This window comes from Saccostrea echinata, unplaced genomic scaffold (genome assembly GCF_033153115.1).
Source record: "Saccostrea echinata isolate AGI-Se365-2 ecotype Australia unplaced genomic scaffold, CSIRO_AGI_Sech_v1 ptg000001l, whole genome shotgun sequence".
Lineage (NCBI taxonomy): Eukaryota > Metazoa > Mollusca > Bivalvia > Ostreida > Ostreidae > Saccostrea > Saccostrea echinata.
The window spans coordinates 11,801,933-11,819,061 of NW_026889750.1; the positions used below are offsets into that span (position 1 = coordinate 11,801,933).

At 33.2% G+C, this 17,129-nt stretch overlaps 1 protein-coding gene across 1 annotated transcript in view; it reads right to left on the reverse strand.

The window, feature by feature from the left end:
• Positions 1-1,857: 1,857 nt before the first annotated feature.
• The window catches only part of LOC133185446 (methenyltetrahydrofolate synthase domain-containing protein-like), a 119,371-nt gene continuing 104,099 nt past the window's right edge, over positions 1,858-17,129 (reverse strand). Inside the window, exon 9 of the mRNA XM_061320650.1 lies at positions 1,858-5,183. Coding sequence (XP_061176634.1) covers positions 4,622-5,183 — 562 coding nt within the window. The 3' untranslated portion in view covers positions 1,858-4,621. The remainder of the gene's footprint in view (positions 5,184-17,129) is intronic.

A 17,129-nucleotide genomic window follows, 5' to 3' on the forward strand; every position in this document is an offset into this window, starting at 1 on the left:
TTCAACCAAAACAAATAAAAGGTGAAATTTCATATGATGATGGATAAATCTAGACATTAAATCTAACTATTTTTGTAAATGCTGTCAATCAATTATTCAGTTTTAAGCTTAGTTAGCAACGATTACCCTTTACCTGTCTGACACGATAATTATAACTAAGCTGATTTTCCAGTACCGTAATTAAGTATAAGCCGTTTACAAATTTTGATAATCAATTTTTTGAAAAAATCAATTTTTATTTCATTTAATGAATAATCCTTCAACACATCACATTTGCATTTTTTTTTTTCAAAATTCATATAATTATACATGTACATATGTACATGTATATAATTATATTAATTTCTAAGTAAACATGTTAAATTCTCTTTTTTTTTTATAATTTTTTTTGCTATTCAAATAATTTATTGAATTTTATAATATCAGGGACCTATTACTTAGTATATAGGTCACTGATAATATTTATTTATTATATAATTAATCATTAAATCCTTTAATTGTTTCATTTGCTTAAATTATAAGACAGAGTATATTTTGCGTTTAAAATACGTTTCCTTCTGTGTTTCCTTTTTTCTCTATTTTTAAATCAAGAGAAAATATGAAAGTAATATTATTTAAGTCCCTATTTTTTGTCTTGATAGGGAAAAACATAAAAATATAACAAAATGTCAAGAAATATTAAGTAAAAAGAGTGTAAGGAGTGCCAACTTTGAAAGCGTACAGCAGACTCTCAAATCGCCACATACAATCGATAGTTTAATGTCTGAACTTTTGTTTACATGCACCTTTTGATTAAAGGTAGACACGAGGCGTTTGAAAATTACCTGTGTTATCCTCTGAAATCGGAGGATAAAGTATCCCACAATGCAATGCGGTTTCCATATATGTTTAAAAATTTCGTCGCCATATTGAATCTAGCTATCCTCCAAAAACGGAGGCCGCCCATACCTGATTAATGATGTTGTATCTTCGGAATGTTGAAGGCACAGAGGACATTATTTTTTTGTCAGGTACAGAGGTAGCGATCGTAGACTATTATATAGAGACCGTCAACTTTGAAAGAAAATTCATCTTTCGAGATTTTTTTTTGGGGGGGGGGGGGGGGGTTAAATACGGTGATCGAGGTAAAGAATCTGACTTTTTTCTGACCGTTTGAATGATATTTGCAAGTAAAAAAAACACATACACAGAAAAAACGGGGACTTTGATGTGAAAGTGCTATTTGGAGATAAAAAAGAGAATGACTAAAATTTGAGATAAAACGTATCATTAACTAAATAAGGATACGCGGAGTAAAAATACGGGGAGGGGGGGGGGGGGGGATAAGGAGTGAATATCGACAAGCAGATATGTTACAGTGTACTATTCTTGAAATTAAAAATATTGACTTAATTCATTTATCAGCCATTGCCAAGGTCATTCATTCATCCGTCAAGGTCTTGACACAGTATGGCTTGATGCTAAAGTGGGCGTGAGTTAAAAAAATGGTTCTTCTGGCTAATACACCACGGCAACATCAAAGTAAAATCTAAATACGGCCAGTCCTATGGTACAATTTTATTTACTTTCAAGTAGTTCTATTTGGATTTTAATGTTTAAAACGTGTATTTGGTCAGTTCATGCTGTGCCCCAAAACTATACTATCGGAGATGTGTACATGTCGACAGCCAGGCCAGAAAATCACTCCAGTGTAACAAATGCATCAGGGTTTATATAGTGAGTTCAGGTACCCAAAGAAATATGGCAATTGTATTGAATTATATAAATGCAAGTTTGGGAGAAAAAGTTTTTGAGAATGATCACTGTTCGTTATCTTCACCTTTTTATTTCCAGTTGAAGAACAAAAACCATTTTAAATCTATTTTTACAATTTTTTTTTTATTTTCAGAATATTGGTATCTATCTGATTGTGACAACTGAAATAAATATCATCCATAAAGCCATCTTTATGACAATTACAATGCATTAAAAGCTCAAACATTTTATGAACACAAGTTCATATTAAAAAAAACTGATCTCTTGATTCTTATTGAAAAAAAAGCAGGCATCCCTACTATTTCTTTTAATGATGTATAGAATATTAAATTAATATTTATTGCTTTATGTCTTTCACCTATACAAAAAATGAATACAGAATTTGATGATGGAATATTCAACATTAAATGCACAAAAAAGGTAAATGAAATAATCACATTTAAATACAAAAAAGTTTTGTAGGGAATATGTTCAACTGGTATGCAAGTACTAACATAAGGAGATAACAAGAAGAAAATGCCAAACTTTACAACAATTCATAAAACATGTTACTTTACACAACTCTACATAAAAAGAAATAAATTCAGTGAGCATATAAGTAATTCAAAGCTATTTTTAGGATTTGGAAATGATACAAAAAAGGGAAAGAAATACACAAGAAGCCCTAGGGTCTTAATGGTCACCCGAGTATAATACAACCCTGTAAAGGATCCATGGAATGGAAAACAATAATTATATAATAACATAAAATAAAAGTTAAACTTAAAAACAAGAGGAAAAGGCTCTAGGAGCAACAAATAGTTAGTCAGGTAATCAGCAACAACTCAGAAACTGGCCTTTATAAGCCAAGCTATTTACACTCTATTTACGCTGATTAATTATTATACGTGAATAACAAGAGAATGATTTTTCTGAAAGCAGATCAAATAATCCCATACATGATCATAATACAGCCCCATCTTAACTCCAGAAACCATCACCCAGGGGCCATGATTTTCACAATTTCTGAAAGAAACATTCTTTATTAATTATCATAACCATGCACTAAGTTTTTTTTTCTGCTAAATACTCAACAGCAGAGAAGATTTTCAAACAGTTAATGCATTTTCACCATATAATGAATAGAGCCCAACCTAACCCAAGAAGCACTAAACCAGAGACCATGATTTTAAAACTTTGAAAGAAGCACTCTTGCTCATTATATCCATGCACTTAATTTTTCTGCTAAATACCCAGGAACAGAGAAAATTTTCAAAGAATTAATGCATTTTTACTATATGATCAATAAAGCCCAGTCCTAACCCCAGAACTCCTCACTCAGGGGTTATGAATTTCACAATTTTGGAATAAACACCCTTGCTTATCATTACCATGCACAAAGTTTGAATTCTTAATACCAAGGAGCAAAGAAGACTTTTAAAGAAATAATGCATTACCATTTTATATGACCAACAGAGCTCCTCCCTAACTCCAGAAGCCCTAACCCAGGGCCACAGATTTCACAATTTTGAAAGAGGCATCCTTGCTCCTTATAACTATGACTTAGTTTGTCTGTTAAATATACAGGAGGGGGGGGGGGGGAAGAGAGGATTTTTTTTTCTCAAAAATTACTATATGATCTACAGAACCCCATTTTATCACCAGGGCTCCGTTTTACAAAAGAACTTATGACTAAGACCAAAATGAAAATTTGTGAATATAACTTCCTATCTTACATTATTTTAATATGGTTTTATCTTTTTTAAAAGAATTTAGAAAGACATTTTTATTATGATAGTAATTTTGAACTGAATCATAAACTTTACTATCAACTTAAGTTTTTAATCTTAGTTGTAAGATCTTTTGTAAAATGGAAACAAGAACCCCTAACCCTGGAACCATGAATTTAACAATTTTGGTACAGGACTCAATGTTTATTATAACCATGCCAACAGTTTGACTGCTTGATGTCCAGGAGCAAAGAAGATTTTAAAGATTGCATTAATTTTGATGTTTCTAGCCTCAAGTCCCAGGTAGCAGGGAACATGGATTTCACAAATTTGTTCCCCTTCACCCACAGATGCTATATGCCAAAATTGGTTAAATTGGTTCAGCCTTTCTAAAGAAGCTGAAAATATTCAAATATTAACGGACAATGAATGACAACAGACATAAACAGATAGCAATAGGTCACCTGAATGACTCAAGTCACCTAAAAAGTTGATAAGTAAAATCTGAACTAAGATACATGTACTGGTAATGCAGAAAATGAGAGCTTTTCATAGTAACCAGAATACTGAATTATTGCTCTACTAAGAATACATTACAATTTCAGATAATGTATGATTCACAGCTAAAAATGTTGAAATTAAGGAGATTTTTAACAAAACATAAAGGCAAGGCTCAACATTAACTAATTAATTTGTCCAATGTCCCTGTGCAGTTCATTTTGTGATCGGACAGCGTTTCTGTACTTTATATCGGTAAAGTTTTTATTTTTCTTGAAAATAAAGTTCCACACAAGTAAAAAATGAATTCGGATAAGTATCATTAGTTGGCAACTTGTCCTATGGACAATTATATTTTTAGGTAATGTTGAGCCCTGGAGGGAATTTAATTTCATTGAATATAAGGTTATTTTTTAGTATGGTTCTCTTCTGTAACGAAATGTCATAACCTGAAGCAGGAGTTGGAATAAAAGTCAATGGCTAAACTGTTACTTTTCATCTTAGAATATTGTATAAAAATTTTCTGGATGAAGAATTTAGAATTGTAAAGAGAATCCTATCAGAAAAAAAGACAAAAAAAAACAATCCTTAATTGTTCTCAACCTGAAAGAAGCAACAAAACAGCATCAATAACCATTTCTCCATTTTGCAGTGACATACTAATCTTCAGATTTTTCATCACCAACTCCATCCTGTATGATATCGGAGTCTTCTCCTTGTTTTAGGCGATTTGACTTTTCCACTCTTAGCTTGCGGCCACGAATTTCCAGATTCTGCAGGGCATCTAGTGCTGCCTCCATTTCCTGCATTTCCTGGAACTGGAGTAAAGAGTAGCCTTTAGCTCCATTCCAGATTACACGGATAGGGTTGACATCCTTCCCACGGATTTCTCCCTTCAATTCACTTACTCTGACCGATCTCTGAATACTTCCTACAAACAATGTGGGGATTGGAGCTCGGGTTCTTGGTCCTCTACGACGTCTTGGACGATAATCATCATGCTCTTCATCATCTCCAGTATTATCAGACTCTTCTCTTCTCCTTGGACGGCGTCTTCTCATATTGCGTCGCCTGGGTGGGCCACGACGACCCTCACCCTCACTTTCACCTTCTTCATGCTCTTGCTCATGTTCATCATCATGGGACTCTTCATTATTGTCTCCATCATCGTGGCGGCGGGATCCTCCTCTACGTCTACGGTATCGACGATTTCTCCTGAATCTAATTTAAAGAAACATCAGTCATGAAATTTTATCAGTGGTAATAAAAAATTCCGACTAACAGCATACATTTCATAAAATGAAAACAGAAGTCTCTATTGAGATTGTAGCTCTACTGATTTGTACTTATACCAGAACCATAAACTGAAAACAGACTTAAAATTTGAAACTTGTGTAACTTTTGAATTTATATTTTGGAAAAAAAAGTTCGAAATGCTTTTACAAGTACTTTAACAATATACAAACCTGCTTCTTTTAAAAAAATTTTGTTAAAGAAAGATCAAGAAAATCAAAATTAAATTTTGACTTAAATCTTTTCTCACTTTATTAAGGTCTTAGGGCCTGGACTTGAGACTTATCAGGGTTTGACACTAACTTTAAAGCCAAAGTAACCGACAGGGCCAGCAATTTCTAATTTCTATTAGCCCTGTTCATGAATTATTTGTCCTGAAACTTCTGGCTGAGTCACAAAGTGATGAGGAGGGTTTACCCCTCTTGCTGGTGGGGGTACTGGGGAGGCTCACCAGGAAAATTTTGAAAATAAAGATGCACAATTCCATTCTGGCTGTATTTTAGGACAAAATTATGTCAATTTACATCAGAGTTTTAAACACTAAGGTGATAGAGATTATTCATAGGTCCAACCAAAATAATGTTGGGCAACAATAAAATTGATAGTTTAACTTTTCTGACAGCGATGATTGAAACTTTATTCCTCAAAACTTGCTAACAAATCTGGAATTTGTACATACTTTTTTCATTTATAAAGCTCTGTAATTGCTTTAAGTGAGTGTGTTGTATTTAGAATTTCAGTAGCCCAGTAGGGCGATGACCTTTATAGCATCAAGTTTTAGTTGTACTGGACTAGCTAGCAGGCTACCTTTAGTGTCGAACCCTACTTAGAAGCTATGGCACTGTCAATAAACAAAATTATGATCCTTGGTTTAGTTTACCTGTGTATCAAGTTTCAACTAGAGGTACTAAAACTCAGAGTAAAACCCCTGCTGCAATTTTGTTTAAGTGTCCATTCAAATTTTGTTAATGTGACCTTGAACTTGCCAAAAAGACCTTGGTTAAAAAAAATGACACATCCTCTGGACATCAGTAATATTCAATGAAATATGAACATGCAATGTTTCTTCATTAGAAAATTATAGACCTGTTACAAATTTTACACTTTTTTATGCCAGTGACCTTGACCTTACCAGAATGACCCTGGGTCAAGATCATGATAAACCCTCAGGTCAAAATCAATCTACAGTCAAACCTATTATCTCAAGAAAAAACTTGGAGAAATCTGAGGACTCAAGATATTAAGGGTAAAATACTAAAGGTATATGTGGTTGGGATTTTCAAATCACTTCAACATATCCATGGTATTCGAGATATCAGAGTTCGAGATACCAAAGTTCAACTGTATGTACTAAATATGAGCTTCCAATGATTCTCCATTGCTAAGTTATAGCCCAGACAAGAATTTTATACTTTTCTGCCAGTGACTTTGAACTTGTCAGAGTGACCTTAGGTTAAGGTCACATCACACCCTCAGATCATAAGCTATCTGTATCAAGTATGAACTTCTAGTGATTCTCCACTACAAAGTTATATTCCTGAAAAGAATTGAATACTTTTTCTGCCAGTGATCTTGAACTTGCCAGAATAACCTTGGGTGAAGGTCATAAGACACCCTTGGTTCATAAGCAATCTCTGTACCAAGTATGAGCTTCCAGTGATTCCCCATTTCAAATCAAAGTTATAGCATGGACAAGAATTTTATACTTTTTCTTAGTGACCTTGAACTTGTACGAATGACCTTGAGTTAACAATCATGTCACATCCTCCAGATATAAGAAATCTCTGTGCCAAGTATAAGCTTCCAGAAGAATTTTACATTTTCTCATAACGGATTGGCCAAAATCAGATGCCCATTTCCAACTAAATGATGTTATATAGATGTAACTCTTTATAGTTACATCTAATCTAAATGTCTTTTATTGCATTGCAAAGATAAGAATGAGAGCTTTCCATTAGTATATAATATCATATACATAGTATCTGCATATTTGAAAAAACAACAGAATAACGTCAAAGATTCATAATTTTTGAAGCTTTATGCTGTGTCACTTGATTTTTTTACATTTTAAATAATGGTTAATTTTAATTATTTTGAATGAAACATTCCAAAATAAATATACTTTATTATAGAGAAATCATTCTGGTTAAGTTTATTTTATACAGAAAAGGAAAAAATTGGGGAAATTACGAATAAATGTGTGCAGACCCTTGTTATATAATTTAAGGTCTAACAATATGTTCCTCAAATATCTATTTTGTTTCTCTTCCTAATATATAAAAGATATTCATAATGAACATTATCATATGATTTCTTAAATGTTTTCAATTTGTCTTAGAAAATAAATGCAATAAAAGTTGTCATTTTGAGAATTCAAGTCATTTCACAATGGATTATATAGGAACACCACCCTCTGGTATCTTGAACAAATGCTTGGTAAGGTACCTCAATTTTTTGTGAGGAAACTTGTTAAAGTAATAATACTTCAATGACAAATTCTTAGGGGAAATTATATATTATTGAGTAATCTCGGTGGAGATTTGGCTGGGCTAGATATTTGGTCTGATGCCCACTGAATCTCGGGTCAGTCCTTCATAATTCATGTCTGGGAATTCAGCCGCAACTTCGGTCGGCTATATCAAGAATTATTCTCCAAGGCGACACTGTCGTTCGCTTCAATTAAGTCATTTAGTTGTTTAATTAACTCTCTGTCACTATTACTTTCACATTGCTTACTGTTGTCGACCTTGATACAAGGATTTCAATGATTTTTCCATCCCTTATAATATTTGTTTATACATCTCCTGTGGTGTAGGCATAGATTATTATTATATCTATTACATTATAGATCCTCAGCTGGTTGTGTTAGAGCTTGACAAATGCCCATCTGCACCCCCCCCCCCCCTTTCAGATTTGACAAGCAGTTCTTCTGTCTAATTCCCAAAGGATACAGATAAGGCCTGCTTGATCAGAGATCCTCTTTAAAAGAAATGATTGAGACAGCTAGCCTTCCTACACTGAACTCATTAATTAATCTTTATCTGCTTTGTAGTACAATAAAAATGTATCTGCACCCCCCCCCCCCCCCCCCCCAAGTATAATTAGTTTTAATTATATTATACAATATCAAATTAGTTTGTTATACAATATCGAATTAATTTATTATACAATATCAAATAAGGTTTAATTACTTTTCCCCAAATTCATTTTAAAAGTTAGGCTAGCCAACTATTTAATCCAACATGGCTGATTCTTTTTGCCCAGTTCCCAAGAGATATAGATAACACCTGCTTGATCAGAGATGCTCTACCAGTCAGCTCCTCACACTAAACCCATTAATTTCTCTCTAATTTGACCTGCAATTTTCCTTGTCCAGTGCTTGATAATTACACCCCTGGGAGAGGTGGAATTTCTCTTGAAACATTATATTTGTTATAGATTGCTGTAAAGTATATAATGAAAAAAATAAGTATTTTCTTGATTAAACTTTTTTTTTTTAATAAGGATACTGCAACACTCTTGCATTTTTTGGGATTGTGTAATCTAATAGTAAAAAGACAGTTTTTTTTTAATTTCACTTAAATTAAAGGTCACAGTGACCTTGAAATAGGTTGCGACACACCTTCTACCTAAGATGCATAAATTGGCCAAGTTTGATGATTCTAAATCTAATAGTTTTCTAGTTATGAGCCTGACAGGATTTTTCCATATTTGGCCATAGAATCTTAATTAAAGGTCAGAGCGACCTACTTTTAGTGTGCGTCACACCTTCTACCCAAGAAGTATCAGCTGACAAAGTTTGATAATCCTAGGCCTCACAGTATTAAAGTTATGAGCCGGACACGAGAAAAGCTAACAGGCAGACAGACGGACGGACATGAACGCCATAACATAATACGTCCCGTCTAAAGACCGGCGTATAAAAAAAAAATGAAGTAATATAGTCCGTAACCCCCCCCCCCCCCAAAATAAAGTGCACTGCCACAGCATGATACACCCGTCAAATATTGTTCAATTATCACGAACAGTTTAGAGTGCAAGAAAATCAAGTGAACCTTGATACAAGGATTTCCAAGATTTTTCCATTTCTTATAATTTTTGTTTATACATTTCCTGTGGTGAAGGCATTATAACAAATATTACAATATAGATCCTCAACTGGAACTGGTAGTGTTAGAGCTTTACAAATGCCCATCTGCAGCCCCCCCCAGTGACACACACACACACACATCTTTCATATTTGTGAGACATGATGCTCTGAAATTTGCTAGTTGATATTTTCAAAAAATTAAATAAGAATGTCATATCATATTAAACAATATCAATTTAGTCTTAACAACTTATGCTATACCAATTTAATTTTAAAATAAAAGACTACATGGCCATCAAATGACATATGCTATAAACTGACCAGCAGTTCTTCTGTCTAATTCCCAAAGGATACAGATAAGAACTTTTTGATCAGAGATGCTCTAACAGAAATGATTGAGACAGCTAGCCTTCCTACACTGAACTCATTAATTAATCTTTAACTGGATGCATGTCCACTCATTACTCCCAAGGGATGAATGGATCTGCGCTATCTGCTTTGTCGTGCAATTAAAATGCATATTTATGTCATTCTGAAATTAAATTTGAAAACAAAGATTTTTTTTTCAATTTGTTACAAAGATTTATAAAAAGAAAAAAAAATTGTTATCTTGATGCAACATTTTTAATAAGGTTTCTGCTTGACTCTTAGATTTGTAGGGACTATCTACCATAATTAAAACTTTTTTTAAAATACTTGGTTTTTTTTTTATTTTTTTTTATTTTAGATTCAATGTCAGAGTGGTTTTAAGCTGCAATTCATATGGACAACGGGCATGCTAATTCCAATTCCAATATCATACCCCCCCCCCCCGAGTATAATTAGTTTTAATTAATTAGTTTATGATACGATATCAAATGAGTTTATTATACAATATCAAATTAGTTTTAATTACTTTTCACTAAATTCATTTTAAAAGTTAGGCTAGCCCACAAAAACTATTTAATCCAACATGGCTGATTCCTCTGCCCAATTCCCAAGAGATATAGATAACACCTGCTTGATCAGAGATGCTCTGTTGCAACCACTATTGAAATAACGACCACTATTGAAATAATTATTTCAATAGTGGTTGCAAGTGCATTTCAAAACTAAACACTGGTTGTAACCACTATTGAAATAATGTTCAATATTGAAATAATTATTTCAATAGTGGTTGAAAGTGCATTTCAAACCAAAAACTGGTTGAAACCACTATTGAAATAACGTTCAATATTGAAAATAATTATTTCAGTAGTGGACGTTATTTCAATAGTGGTTACAAAATGCCTCTCAAAACCGAACACAGGTTGCAACCACTTTTGAAATACAATGTAACGTTCACTATTGAAACAATGATTTCAACAGAGGTTTTGAATGCTTTTTAAAGCTTTAACCAGGTTGCAACCACTATAGAAATAATTTTCACTTTTAAAATAAAGACTTGAATAGTGATGAAGTAATGATTTCAATAGTGATTGAAATAATGATTTCAACAGTGATTGAAATAATTATTTTATGGCTGCTGACAATGATTTCAATACCAAAACCATATTGCAAGCCTTACTGAAATGTCCTCTCTAATGAAAGAAAAATATAAGGATGACTTGTTCATTACGTTTTCCAACATAATAAATTAATTTATTGAGTTTAAATTATGATGTGTAAATTAATGTTTTCCTTTCCTTTCTAAAAAGTACCATTAACATACGGACATCTATGATTTAACTGATGTACCTAAAATTCATACAAATGCAAATGTTTATAAGCAAGCTTCTGCTGAATCTGGCAGACTTGGCGAAAACCAACAGACAATCAATCAATATATGCAAGTTTTAGGTGATTTTGTTATATTTAAGGTTCATTTTGCCATTGATTTGGAAAGGAAAGGATCATAATTACTGATAGAGGTGAACATTATTTCAATAGTGGTTGCAACCTGGTTTCAGTTCTGAAAAGCATTCAAAACCTCTATTGAAATCATTGTTTCAATAGTGAACGTTATTTCATAAGTGATTGCAACCTGTATTTGGTTCTGAAATGCACCTTCAACCACTATTGAAATAATTATTTCAATAGTGAACGTTATTTCAATAGTGGTTAGATCATGTGTTTGGATTTGAAATGCACTCTCAACCACTATTGAAATAATTATTTCAATAGTGAACGTTATTTCAATAGTGGTTACAACCAGTGTTTAGTTTTGAAATGCACTCTCAACCACTATTGAAATAATTATTTCAATAGTGGTCGTTATTTCAATAGTGGTTGCAACAATGCTCTACCAGTTAGCTCCTCACACTAAACTCATTAATTTCTCTCTAACTTGACATGCAATTTTCTGTTATCAAAATTCTCCTTGACCAATTCTTGATAATTACACCCATGGGAGAGGTGGAATTTCTCTTGTAACATTACATTTGTTATAGATTGCTGTAAAGTATATAATGAAAAAAATAAGTATTGATTTTAACATTTTTTTAATAAGGATACTGCAACACTTTTATATTTTTTGGGATTGTGTAATTTAATAGTAAAAAGACAGTTTTTTTCTTAAAATTTCACTTAAATTAAAGGTCACAGTGACCTTGAAATAGGTTGCGACACACCTTCTACCTAAGATGCATAAATTGGCCAAGTTTGATGATTCTAAGTCTAATAGTTTTCTAGTTAAGAGCCGGACAGGATTTTTCCATATTAGGTCATAGCATCTTAATTAAAGGTCAGAACGACCTCCTTTTAGTGCGCGACACACTTTCTACCCAAGAAGTATCAGCTGACAAAGTTTGATAATCCTAGGCCTAATAGTATTAAAGTCATGAGCCGGACTCGACAGACAGACAGACAGACGGACGGACATGAACGCCATAACATAAAAGTCCCGTCTAAAGACGGGCGTATAAAAACCCGAAACCGAACCGAAAATTTACAGAACTGACCCGACCCAAAAAATTTTGGAACCGTAAGAGCCCTAGTAGCCCCAGTGCTCACATGAAATTCAACTTTCTTAAATGCTAAATTAAAGCTCATTCTTGGTCTTTAGATGGTTTTAAACTATATTTTGTTTTATCAAAACACAAATTACATGTAATTCTGACATGTATTATTTTGTTCTGACAATTTATATTTTACTCGTATTGTAAATTTATATGAAGTGTTTGTTTTATTTTGTTAAATTTCATAGGATTTTGTATAAATTAAATATCCAAATGAAAGGATTTATTAAACACGTGTGAACTCCAAGATGATAATTTTAACGATTATTTACTGATACAAGCAACCATTTTTCTATGGTCTCTCATTAAATGAAAAAAAACTGTATGTATAGTCCGTAGTCCAGGGTCTCATAATAGTCAATCAAAAAATATCTGACACAGTTTTTCTCTGAGTATTACCAAATACGTTTGAAATTTTCATACGTTTGAAATTTTCATCCCCATATACAGTATCTTTAGAAAATTGAGAGAACTTTAATGTATTTTTATTTCAAATGTCCAAATACATGTTGTACATGTATTAAGAGTAGAAAAACTCTCAAAGATTAACAAATTTACCCATGTCCTTTATATACAGTAACATTTAAATGGAAATGAGTTATGCGATTTTTTTTTTGCTCAGACAATATTTTGTGAAGAGTTTGTATTTGAATTAAACTTTTTTTGTTCAGTTGAATATGATAAAGATAAATGTTATGACTGAATATGTATAGTCCGTAGCCCACTTGGGTCTCTGCTATAGTAAGAGTGAAATCTTTTTAATTGCTTGACAGAAATGGATGGAAATTTCAGACAATCTGCCAGAAGGATGTAGTGTTACATAGAACATACTTGTAATACATTTCATTTGACTTCATTTTTTTGTTAATCTGCAACCAACATGGGTACCTGTTCTTGGCCAAGCTGACAAGGTCTTCTCGTAAGGTTTCCTCACTTATTAAGCAATCTCTTTACCAAGTAAGAGCTTCCAGTGATTCTCCATTACAAAGTTATAGATCAGTCAAGATTGCATGGACAGAGAGATGGATGGATGAACAGACAAAGTGATTCCTATATATCCCCCCCCCCCCCCAAAAAAAAAGCTTTGTTTGCAGTGGGTATAAAAACAGTACTTGGTAGAAAGCACTGAAAATGTTTTGGAGATTTAAATTTAAAACTAATGGTCCCTCTTGATCCATTCAAATGTTGAAGGTTAGAATCAGCTTCAACAAAGAAATATGACAGTACACAGTGCATTGTTTTAAATACAATGGGGAAAATGTATATAGTTTTTTACAGTAACTTAAAAAACTAATCATGTATGTTTGTCAATAAGGAAAGTTTTATATACTATAAATTCATGAAAAGATATAATAAATAAAACTAAAAAAAAATAGCTATTGATTGAAGAAGATTGAATGAATATTGTAGAGAGAGGTTTACTGATTAGAGGTGAAAACTGAAATGAAATATATCTTGTGTTTATCATGTCTCCATGCATGTGCCAGTCAATACAGCTCTACATCCTAGCTATCCTTCCCTGGATAGTTTTATCCACTGACACACTTTCAGTAATCTTATTACTGTTATTAGAGTTATTGAAAACTCCTCTGGCTTATAAGCTTATAAATGCAATTTGCTGACCCCCCAATCAAATAAAGTGCACTGCCATAGCAAATGACATGCCTGTAAAAGATTCATCACAAACAGATGAACATGCAAGGAAGAAAATCATGACAACCTTCGCACTAAGATCTCAATGATTTTTCCATTTGCAATGCTTGATATGCATCTGCTTTAATGTAATTATTAATTAGAACAAATATATATTATGTATCTCTCAACTGGCTATGTTTGATTAACAGTTTTACGTACATGCCCAATCTGTAGATTTGTTCATTGTATTTTTTATAATGATAAACAAGCTACAAATTAACAAGTGGCTGGGGCAAAATGCTCACATGAGCCACCATGGCCATTCTGTCCTTCATCAGCAGATTTTTTTCCCCCAATATATTCCTATGTAAAATTAAGATGACACATTGTTGCCTCTTCCTATCCCTCCATGGGTCATGATTTAAACAAATCTGAATCTACACCACCTCAGGGTTGCTTCAATTTAAATGTGACTAACCATGGCTTTCCTGTTCTAAAGATGATTTGAAAAGATTTTTTCTTGTACAGTGTATTCCCATGTAACACTTTGATTGTTCAAAGTGGCCTAACCCTATTCCCGGGGTCATGATTTGAATGACTTGAATTTACATTTCCTGAGGATGCTTCCATATAAATATGATTCATTATGGCTTTGAAGTTCTTGAGAAAATTTTTTTTATCCCCTAGCAATAGAGCTGGCGGGAATATAGTAATGTACTTGTGAATGTTTGGGTGAGTTTGTCCTTGTGTGCGTAACAGAAGTGAGGTAATAATTTTGCCGGGATCGATGTAGAATGTTGCCTTTATATATATATATATATATATATATATATATATATATATATATATATATATATATATATATATATATATATATATTAGGGATGTCAACGAATAGTCAACTATTCGACCATCAGTCGAATGGACCGACGATCGAATAATGAAACGACATTCGAATATTATTATAATTAAACAAGCTTATCTTTTAAAAAAAATTGGTGAGCTAGCGCTGTAGCATAATAAAATACAGAAGAAGATATTCCAACCATTTGTTAAATTTGCTGAATCGATTAATTATTAATAGGAAGGCAGATTGGTGCACTGGGGGTTGAGTTGGGGGGGGGGGTCACAATTCAGAATGGTGGATCTAAGAGTGTGCTTCACGTCGGCAATGGCATAACTCCTAACTGTGCTTTAAGCATTCTGTATTTTACTGTAATTTCAATTTCGAGGTGAAAAATAAAAGGTCAGTAGAACCAATGAGCACCTTCTGGCCTTTCCGGCAAGCTCGGAAAACATATCCGAGGTTGCCCCGGTTTTTCGAGCTTGCCGGAAAGATCTATGAAGGTAGATTAGAAAAGCTATGTATTCATTACAACTTTAGAAATAACAGTCTTGGTTTTATAAGACCCGAGTTATTGTTACTTTTTGTTCATTTACGTGCAGGTTAGACAACAGAACACGAAACTTCAGATCATATGTATTTTCAGATGATAAACACTAAATTGCCATGTCTTTCCGACATACTCTGAAAAAGATTTTTGTTTTTGTTGTTGTTTTTTCCGAGCTTGCCGGAATTATCCACTAAGATGGTAAAACTGTAAGGAAAGCTAGATGTCTAGAATTTGGCATTATATGGCCAAATTTTTTCTTGTACTTTTATGTGTAGGTTAGACAATAAATTTAAAAAAAATTTGAGAATCCGGAACTAGACTGGTATTGACTGTCTCTAACCTACGAAATGTATATCGCGCATATCAGACCGGAAAGGCCAGTGTAATTCGGATCATTTCTATTTTTGTATGACAAAACGAAACTGTTATCATACAGTCTATCTACAGTAGTTTTCTCAGAATGCCCGTGAAGTCGAGCATGCATATTTCAGAAATAAAGTAGTTGCTAGCGCTCTCGAGCGCTAGCAATAAATGCAATAAATGAGTAATAACAAGATGGAATTCTCATCACAAAACTGAGAAAATGTCTTTCCTCAGAGACAGCCGATAAGATAATTTTTCTAAACAAAAAAGCGGTTGATTTTCCCTGTACGTATAGAAATACTGTTATGTACTTATAAGTGCTTCACTAATTCGAGAAGTATTTGCCAGTAACGGCCTGTGTTGTTTTTGTAATAAATTACTAATATACTGGGCTTTGTTTGTAAGAATATTAAATGGACGTATACCATGTACCAATTATCTTTTGTTATCTTAAGATTGCTCAAATGCAAGGAACAAACCATAGCTGTGACATGTTTTGACACTTCGATAATTATTACAATTATTATTAAAACAATTCGCTTACATTTTAAACTGTTTAAGGACATTTTGATAGCCAGAGCAATGAATAATTGAATAAGCAGTATCTAACTGTTTAACAATTTCATAGGCACCTGACGTGTAAAAAGTGTGAGGTTAACTCTTTCCCCCTCACCAGCGCCTCTTGACGCCTAGCCAGGATTTCCGCACAAGCGTCTCTCGACGCCCATCCATGATTACCGCACTAGCGTCTCTCGACGCCTATACAGAATTTCCGCACAAGCGCCTTTCGACGTCTTGTTATTTTAAGACTATGTGAAAACGAGACTATGACGTCGGCAACTTTGGGGCAGGTATCAAATTGAAGCGTTATTATTGGCCTACAAAAATAAAGTATGTGCACTGTCATCAATTCACGTGTACCTATAAATAAAGATGGTTTTTACCTTGTATGGTAAGGAAAAACAAAAGTTGTTAATTCAAAATGGCGGATTACGAACAATGTACGGTGAGATTATTTCTATTCACGCGACGATTTAGATAAACTTTATGGGTTTTAGGATGCTGAATCGAATACATATATTCATAAAGAATTCATTTGTGCAGAAAAAAATTAATTTGGAACATTGTAATTGGCCAGAAAACCTTCGACATTTCATGGCGTGCAAGTTGAAAGTCACATGGCCAGTATTCCGGAGCCGATTTTTGTGTAAAAACAACTACAACAAAAGATTTCTTGGGTGATATGTTTTATCCAACATTATTATAGACTATGTGCATCACAAAAATAAAAGTGCACGGCGAATAAATGCACAGAAGAGAAAGGAAGACAGTGTCTGGTACAAAATCACTGAAGCAGAAAAGAAGGCTTACTTGGCCAAAAAAAGAAATTAAAAAGATTATCCGTTTGTGTAAACTT